At 44.6% G+C, this 9,518-nt stretch overlaps 1 protein-coding gene across 1 annotated transcript in view; it reads right to left on the reverse strand.

The window, feature by feature from the left end:
- The window catches only part of YARS (tyrosyl-tRNA synthetase), a 32,988-nt gene extending 25,621 nt beyond the window's left edge, over positions 1–7,367 (reverse strand). The window contains exons 1-3 of the mRNA XM_012642275.1: positions 6,389–7,367; positions 3,196–3,342; positions 2,900–3,075 (exon numbers count right to left, since the gene is read on the reverse strand). Coding sequence (XP_012497729.1) covers positions 2,900–3,075; positions 3,196–3,342; positions 6,389–6,445 — 380 coding nt within the window. The 5' untranslated portion in view covers positions 6,446–7,367. The remainder of the gene's footprint in view (positions 1–2,899; positions 3,076–3,195; positions 3,343–6,388) is intronic.
- Between the last annotated feature and the right edge of the window lie 2,151 nt (positions 7,368–9,518).

A 9,518-nucleotide genomic window follows, 5' to 3' on the forward strand; every position in this document is an offset into this window, starting at 1 on the left:
CACGTCCGGCCTGAGTATTCTTGATTAACTTGTCAATACATTGATACATTTAGTTTAGAAAAATATTTTATCCAGCATATTTAGTTGTTTTCTGCAGGAAGGTAGGTCAGAATACCTAGTCTGCCAGATTGCTGGAAACAAAAGTCCTTATCCATATCTCAACCATGCTTATATTTTTTTGCCCATCTTTCTAGGCTGCATTCTGGGTGAATTTCCTATCAAATCTCTAATTTTCAAATCTCTAATTTTCAAATCTCTAATTTTCAAATCTTTCAAATCTCTAATTTTCTTTTCAACTGTGTTCAGTCTAGAGTTGATCAGATCCATTCAAGGTTGGGCTTTTTTTTCCCCTTTAATAATGGATATTTACATTTCTAAGATTTCTAAATAATTCTTTTTATTTCTGTACATTCATGTTTAATTTCTGCCTCTCTGTCCTTTGGGTTTTTATTTTTGTATTTTTTATCTATTATTGCTGTGTTTAGAACAGAGGGAGTGCATCACAATGTGCACTACAAAACCATCTTCCTTTAAAGTCACTTTTGTATATAGAAAAGGATCAAGAGACTTTGAAGAAAGATAGCTTAATTTATCCCACTGTGAACTAAAATAAAATTTTAAGGCTCACCCCTGCCCCCACCGGCTGACTAAATGGACCCCCTCGCGGCCAAAGGAGTATCCTAAAACTAAATTGCCTGCCAGGAGGAAGGAGGTCAGACATGCCTCATCATGCCCCCCTCCCTTCTTGGGGATATCCTTTGTAACCCATTAACAGGCCTAAAGGTATGCAAGACAAACCTGCAGGTCCTCAATTTACACAACAAATATATGTCCAGTGGCTTATCTCTGATAAAGAGCTCCTTATGTTGAAACATTCCAAGCCTTTAGACAAAGCTTCATGTCTTTAACCAATTACAAGCCAAAGAATCTTTAAACCTACCTATAACCTGTAAGCCCCCGCTTTGAGATGGCCCACTTTTTGGGGCCAAACCAATGTATGCCTCCCACATATTGATTTATGACTTCACCTGTAACCCCTGTCTCCCTGAAATGTATAAAACCAAACTGTAATCCAACCTCTGAGAGTACACTGCTCAAGACCTCTTGGGCGTGGCTCCGGGTCATGGTCCTCAAATTTGGCTCAGAGTAAATCTCTTTAAAATTATTTTACAGAGTTTGGTCTTTTTTTCTGTTGATACCACCTTCCTATATACCAAATTTTGTTAAGTTCTAAGAGAATAAAAACCTTGCCTGTGTCATTCACAGTTATAACCCCAATGCCTAGAACACTGTCTGGCATACAGTAAGAACTCAATACCTGTTTACATGGCTCACTCCCTCATCTCCTTCACGTTTTTGCCTAATGTCACCTTATCAGGGAGGGCTTCCCTAACCATCCTATTTAAATAGAAACCCCTACTCCCAGAGAACTTTCTTTACCCTGGCCTATCTGCTTTGTAGCCTCTATCACCATCTGACACTCTCACACACTCTCTGTCTACACACACACACACACACACACACACACACACACACACACTTGTTTATCTGCTTACTGTCTGTTTTCCCTTGGTAGAATATAAGCGCCATTAGGATAGCAACTTTTGTTTTGGTTTACTTTTGTATACCCAGCACCTAGAACAGTGCTTATTTTATAATAGGGGCTCCATAAATATCTGTAGATTAAATGTTAAAATAAATGAAATCTCAGGCACTCAACAGAGGCTGTAGATTCAAAGATCTATTTATATACAGATGTTTATATGCTTTATTTAAAGGTCTAAATGAGCTGGGCATGGTGGCTCACGCTTGTAATCCTAGCACTCTGGGAGGCCCATGTGGGAGGACTGCTTGAGCTCAGGAGTTTGAGACCAACCTGAGCAAGAGCGAGACCCCATCTCTACTAAAAACTGAAAAATTAGCCAGGTGTCATGGCACAGGGCTGTAGTCCCAGCTACTTGGGAGGCTGAGGCAAGAGGATCACTTGAGCCCAGGAGTTGGAGATTGCAGTGAGCTATGATGACGCCACTGTGCTGTACCCAGGGTGACAGAGCAAGACTCTGTCTCCAAAAAAATATAAATAAATAAATAAATAAAAAAGCTCTAAATGTCCAACAGTGGGGAATGGTAAAGAGGTAAAGAAAATTATATTAGATGAAGTGAAAAGAGAAAATTTACTAGAGAAATTTACTAAACAGAAATTAACTAGAAAGCATCTGGGTTCACATCCTGACTCATCTACTTACTAGATGTATGAACTTGGGAAAGTTAAATCTGAGTCAGTTTCATCATCTGTGAAATAGGATAAAACAACGCTTACCTTAAAAAGTTGTTTTTAGGGTTTAAACGTGAAAGTGACTAGTAGAGTGATATATGGTATGTAGTTATAAAGGCTTATTTGAGAGTTTTAAAAATTTTAAATGCGGAGACTATGAGGCAGCATGGAGAATTACTTAATAGTAAGTTAAAACATTAGAATACAAAATTATATCTATGCTAACATTACAAATATAAATAAAACTGACAAAGATAAGAAGAAATAAAAATTGTTGGGGAGGTAAGAAACAAGTGAAATATTTTTCTTTCATCATTTGTTTAAATTGGAAGAGAAAGGCAGGCTGAATCATTCACCATCACCCTTCCATATGCTGTGTGCTCTGCAAGGCCAAGGACGTCGTTAGGATTACATTTATATCTCCAGCAAATAGGACAATACCTAGGCATTTACTAGTCAATACATTTTTGATGGATAAATTAAAAGGATATAAATTTTTCAGTGGTTCTTAACAGGTAGTGCCAAACAGCTTCTAATTCAAATTTAAACAGTGCCTGGACTCCACAGGCCTGTAATTACTAGAAGTACCAGAGCCACAAGGAGAGTGGATGATCAAGCACTTACTTGCTGAGCTGGTAATCAGTGCCTTTGATGAACTTGAGCTTCTCCAAGGGCACGCCAATGCTCTCCAGCATTGCCTTGATCACATTCTCATAGTAACTGGCTCGGAGTTCTAGAAGTTCCCACGGGGCTTTCATGTTATCCAGGTATGCGTGAAGATCCGCAAACAGAATTGTTACCTGGACATAAGGATAAGGGACCACCAAAATGTGAATTTGTCCAAGTACCTCCAATCTACCTCCCCCAGCTCCTGCCCATCCTTACATCCCTCATCCTTACACCGTCTCATTAGTTCTTACCTCACATCCTGCCTTTAAGAAGTCTGCAATCTTCGACATGGGCACGAAGTAAGCCACATGTGGTTTGCCTGTGGTTGCTGTCCCCCAGTAAATTTTAAGTTCCCGCTCCTTCAGTATCTCCTTCAGCTTCTCTTCCCCCAGAACCTCCTGTTGTGGAAGCAGAAGAGTTGGTTTAATGCCGGTGTCCCACCTTGCTCATCCTTTACCCTGTGACAAGGAAAACAAAGGCATGTGTTACTGAGGGTCCAGGCTCAGAGCCAACGGGGAGGTCCAGCCACGCCCTCAGCGCTGAGAGCCAACCTAAGTTGGTGCTGCTGCTAGTATCACTCCTGTGAAATGGCACTGCTGTTAGGGGAGTGGGGGCATGTCCCTACCTGCATCTTCCCCTACAGCTACCTCTAACTCACTCTCCTCCTTTTCACAGCCAACTTCTTGAAATAATTGCCTTTTCTTCTGGTCTCCTCCTTATCTCCCATTCCAATTTCAATTCTATACTGCATTACACTACTGAATTCCATACGGCATCACACCTATTCTTGCTAAGATTACAGAAGACCTCCGAATTGCTAAATTCAATGGATATTTTCTAGTCCTTACTTTCTCCCTGAAACACTTTCCTCTTTTGGTCTCCCTTATTTTATTCTTAGTTTTCCTCTTTCTTCTGTGCTGGCTTACATTTCTTTGCAGCTGCTACTCTTCTTCCTAATCATTCAATATTAGCAATCCTTGCGACTCTAGTCTTTCCTCTTCTTAGTCTACATTCCCCCTAACTGATCCTCTTCAGTTGCTTCAATTACTACTTATGAGCTAGTAACTCCCAAATCTCCTGCTCACACCCATAAATAGAACTGTGTATTTGTTATCAACCCAATAACTCAAACTCAGCATGCTCAAAATTAAACTCATGCTCTCGTCTTCTTACCTCACTCCCCAACCATCTTTTTCACTTGTAGTTTTACCCCTAGTTCAGTAAATGGCACTATCATTCACTGAGTTGCTCAAGGTACTCCAAAACAGCTCTTAAATCCTCCTGTTTCTCTCTGCCTCTACATCACCACCCTAATCCAGGCCCCATCAGATCGCACCAGGATTATTGTAAGTCTCCTAACAGGTATCCCAAATCTACTCCTTACTCCCTCCAATCCATGTTCCAAAAGGTGCCCAGAAATCTTTAAAACTCAAAAATTTCTTTAAAATTCATTTACCTATTTAAAACCTTTAATGATTTCCTTTTGTTCTACGACAATATTGGAAAAATTCTTAAGGCCGGTATGTCTCTGATTAAAGTTTTTAGTATTTCCTTACATTATTGTTGTGGGAGGCTCTTAGAAACCATGACAGATTGTTTTGTAGGTTTGAATCATTTATTAGCAGAACTTATTAAAATCCTGTACTCCAAGTCTGTTGGCAGCTGATCCTGCATCCTCCAGAGTTCCTATTGGATGCTCGGAGGGAAATTTCCACCCAAGGAAAGGTCACATTACTTAGCCTTTAAAACAAGTGAGTCAATTCCATTAGCTTTGTGTATCCTTTGTCCCCAACCAGGACTATTTTATGAAGAGAGGCTACGAAACAAAGAATATGGCTAAGGGGAAGCATGCAAAAATCTCTGGTTAAGATCAACCTGAGTGGAACAACCCAAATGTCCATCAACTGATGAATGGATAAACAAAATGTGGTATATCCATACAATGGAATATGATTCAACCATAAAAATGAATGAAGTTCTAATAGGCCCAACATGCATGAACCTTGAAAACGTTACACTAAGTGCAAAAAGTCAGATACAAAAGGGGACATATTGTGTGATTCCAGTTATATGAAATGTCCAGAACAGGCAAATACCTGGAGACATAAAGTAGACTAGACGTTTCTGTAGGGCTAGGGATAACAGGTAGTGACTACTAATAGGTACAAGTTTTGTGGGGGGGATGAAAATGTTCTAGAATTCAAAAAGGTTAACCGGGAGATGTGGGGCTCCCCTGCAATCCCAGCTACCTGGGAGGCTGAGGCAGGAGGACCCCTTGAACCCAGGAGTTTGAGATTGCAGTGAGCTATAATGACATCACTGCACTCTAGGCCACTGCACTCTAGCCTGGGCCAACAAAGTGAGATCCTGTATATATTTAAAAAAAAATTCTGGAATTAGACAATGGTGAGAGTTGTACAACTTTGTGAATATACCAAAACCCACTGAACTGTATACTTTAAAAGGATAAATTTTATAGTATGTAAATTATATCTCAAAAAAGAAAAGGAAAAAGCTGTGGCCCAACTGATTGCTTATAGAAGCCTTCATGGCCCTCATGACTTGGTCCCAGCCTACCTCTCCTAAACAAATAAACAAGTAAGATGTATAGTATATCAGTTGATGATAAGTGCTATGGAAGAACAACAACAAAAAAAGTTGAGCAAGGGATGAGACAGTTCTGATGGCAGAGGGCTAGTTATTTAAATAAAGTGATCAGAAAAGGCCTCCTCCTTGATAAGGTGACAATACTCAGAAGACTGAAGAAGGGAAGGAAGTCGAACTTTTTCCACTCTACTGCAGCCAAATTAGCCTTCATTCTCTCTGAACCACGATGTTTTCTGTTCCCTCTATCTGAAATGCTCTCCGCCACCATTCTTCATTCTTCCTCTGGCTAACTCCTCCTCCTGCAATTTCTGGCAACAGTAGGAACACACTTGGAATGAAGGGATGATCTGCTACCCTTAGGGCGCAGTTTAGGAGTCACTTCCTCAGGGAAGGCCTCCCTTCTCTCATTTCCTTTTAAAGCTCGACGTATAGTACCTTCCAGTACTTGCTTCAACTGTAATGGTTTGGCTTATGGGTCATTTTTAACCTTTGACCCCCTCCAGGCAAGCTCTGGGAAGGCAGAGTCCCCACGTTATCTCCAGAGACTAGCACTGCGCATGGCACATAATAGGGTGGGTGGGGTGGGAGTCCTGGATTCAAAGCCTGGCTCCAACACAAGGTAACAGCACGGAAGAGATTAGCTCACTGTGATTTCTCTGGAACCCAGAAATCTGCCTGACTGACTGACCGACCGACCAGCAGAGGTATGCACACTCTCAGAGCTGCCCCGGCGCGGAGTCCCCAGCCCCACACACTTAGGACCCCTTAGTGGGGCTCAAAATCACTGAACCTGGGGTTACAGTCCCCAGCGGCGCATTTCCAACCTCGAGGCCTGACCTGTAGGTTTCGGGTGATAAGGTGCAGCTTCTCTTCAGGGCTGGGAGTGTCCCCCATGGCTCCGATACCCCTGCTTCACACGCTCAGCCCAGCACTCGAGCCCCTTCCTCAGTCGCCGTCGCCGCCGCCGCCGCCGCCCCCGCCGCGTGCCGGGAACCGTCACGCGAGTCCAGCCAGGTTGCATCAGCTGAGCTCGTCGCTCTACTTGCTCGGCCTGGACTCCTCTCTGCCCGGCAGTAGCCAGGAGAGAGTCAGGAGCAGCGGAGTGTCGAGCGGATCGATGAGACGGGAAGGGGTGGAGCCAATAGGGAGGGAGGGCGGTGCGGGGGCGGGGTTACGGCTCCTGCGTGGGGTGCAACCCACCTAGAGGCGGGGCGGTTTCCTGCCAATCACTGTTTGTTGCCCGCCCCCTGGTGTTGGCCTGGCTGACTCGGGCTGGGGGAGGTCGGGGAGGGGGCGATAAAATGGCGCAGGGGGCACAGTGAGGCGCAGTCGTTCGCCCAGGCTTTGGCCCGGCTTCCAGAGGTGAAGAGCGGGAGGGACGAGAGGGGGTCGGCGTTCCTTGGCCGGGAGGGGGATGGGGGCGCCTGTTGCTTCTTCCAGGGGGCCGCGCAAGCCGTCAGCCCCGTTGAGGGGTTGGAGGCCCACACCCTGCTGGGAGAAGGGTTTGTTCTCGCTCCTGAGGTGATGACCGGGGAAGTCCCTGCCCCCACCTCCTCGTCGGCGGGCTAGAGATGCCCCTCACGCTGCTGAGGAAAAGGGAGGCTGTCTGGTCATCTGAGAGGCGGGAGCGACGTCTGCCGTCCTTGCCCAGTGGGGGTGGGCGCCATGGATGTGTAGGTGGGCGGGGGAGGCCTCTGTCCCCACCCGCTGGGCGGGAGGGTGTCGCTAGGGGGAAGATCGCGGGCTTTCCGCCGCGTCTTGCGGGTGGGGGAGGGAGAAGATGACCCACCCCCCGAGAGAACTGGGGTAGTGGTCCAGCAGAGGTGTGCTGTGGGCGGCCATCCTCAGGGAGAGGGATGTACCGCCCAGGCCTGCTGAGGGGCCGATTTTGCCTCCGCTGGGGGAGGGGCGGGAAGAAAACCCGCGCTTCTCCCACTTTCCGCGGGGAGGCGGGAATTCACGGTTTCGCTGCAGGAGGGCGGAGCGAGGAGGGAGGTGCAAAGGCCCTGCTTGGAGGGCGATGCACCTGGCCGTTGCCTTTCTGAGGGAGAGCAGGGGGAGGCGGGCCGTCTCCTTCGAAGGGTGGACCTGGGGCCACACTTCCTCCTGCTCCTCAAGGGCTGGGGGCGGTGTCACTTGCCCACATCCGTTACTTCCTGGGCAAGCGGGAAGGCAGTAGGCTCTGTGTGACGGGCTCTGGAGAGGGCCTTGAAGTGATTGAACTGCTCACAGAATGCCCTAACCTGATCTCCAGTGGTTTGTGGATCTGTTAGGGGATTCAGGCTTTAGCAGACTCGTCTACATTTTTCAAAACACATTTTCTTTTTAAAAAGAAACCTGTTGCTTCAGCTTAGTAAATCTGGTCTCTGTGCCCATGTGAGAGGAGAGTCCTGGCACCCTGATCTAGTGACGTGTTACCTAAAGCAGAGATTTCCAGCCCTAGGTTGTCTTTCCATCGTAAAGTGTTTCCAATTACCTCAAAGCATGTCGCATACAATTTCAGTTTGATTTTTTTTAAATGTGCCCATTTTATGGAGTGGTAACAAAGCCTATTCTGTGCCTTTGGTGCTGTGTGCTTCACATGTATTGCATGTGAAGGTTGGAAATCAAAGGCCAATGGGAAGTCCTGTCCTTTGGAAATAATCTTTGCCCTTGGCTGTATCTGTCAGACCCTGCTTGGTAATGGTCTTGATTTTAGAGCCTTGAAAGAGGATGTAGGGTTGTGCATGGTGTTGCAGTTTTAGTGGCCTGAATAAAATAAGGCTTTATGCTCTAAGGCAATAGGTTTTCTGAGGTAAGATAAAAATAGAAGGGGAACCAGTTTCTGAGGTTGCAACTAGGAGGTTAGAGAACAGAGAGAGGGGGTGGTAAAGTGAAGTGTGAAGAAGGGGGTGGACAGGTGAGAGAGATGTGGAAGGACAGAATAGGGTCACAGAAAGGGTGGGGAGCAGAGGAATTAAGAGAGAGAATTGGGAGATGGGAAAAATATTCTTACCTTAAAAATAAAGGGGTCTCCACATTTTAAGTGGAGGTTACCAGGCAAGTGCCAAGAAAAGCAGGTAATGGTAGAATGGCAGAGAAGTAAATAAGACTGTCTTGTGGAACTTCACTTAAGAATTTCAATTTTATCCGAGGATTTTCCCCCTTGCAAATTCATTAAATATCAACTTTCATTGGTATAGAGCTTTTAGGTCATGTACATTGTCTCATTTGATCCTCATGATAATTTGCCTTTGAAGTTAACTGAATATTTATCGCCCGTTTTTCAGATGAGTATTCTCATCTATATTGAAGTTCAGAGACTTCAAGTAAATTGCTGTGGTCCAGTGCCCTCTATACAAGATATTTCAGTGAGCATTATTTTGCAGAATTTGTCTGATATTCCAAATGTGCATCCAATCTGCTGTTGAATTAATTTAGTGACAATATGATTGAATGCTGTTTTAAACTAGAAGAGAATAGAGCATACTGGATAATTCCAAGCAGGGTCTAGGGGAAGTTCCCTAGAGTTCAGCAATCTTTTCCCTACTCTTCTTATGCTTTTCTTAAGACTCTTTAAGAAAGAGTCAGGAAGATTTTTTTTTTTTTAATTTTTATTTTTATAGAGATGGGCTCTTGCTCTTGCTCAGGCTCGTCTCAAACTTCTGGCCCCAAGTATTCCTTGTGCCTCGGCCTCCCAAAGTGCTAGGATTACAGGTGTGAGCCACCATGCTTGGCCACTTATGTATATGGTTTAAATTTTCTATAACAAAAAGTATTTTTGAAAATGAAGAAATAAAATTGTGAAGGGAATGATTTGTGCAAGTTAAAAATTATCTCTCTCTCTACATATATAAGCATTGTTTTGCATGCTTTTGCTCCCAGACCTATTGGAACATTCTGTGAGAGAAGCTCAGAAGAGCCAGTTTTGTGCATCTGGATGTCATGTCACATAGGAATTGATAATTGCAGTGGTTGTGAAGTATAT

This window comes from Propithecus coquereli, unplaced genomic scaffold (genome assembly GCF_000956105.1).
Source record: "Propithecus coquereli isolate 6110/MARCELLA unplaced genomic scaffold, Pcoq_1.0 Scaffold178, whole genome shotgun sequence".
NCBI classification, from domain to species: Eukaryota; Metazoa; Chordata; class Mammalia; order Primates; family Indriidae; genus Propithecus; species Propithecus coquereli.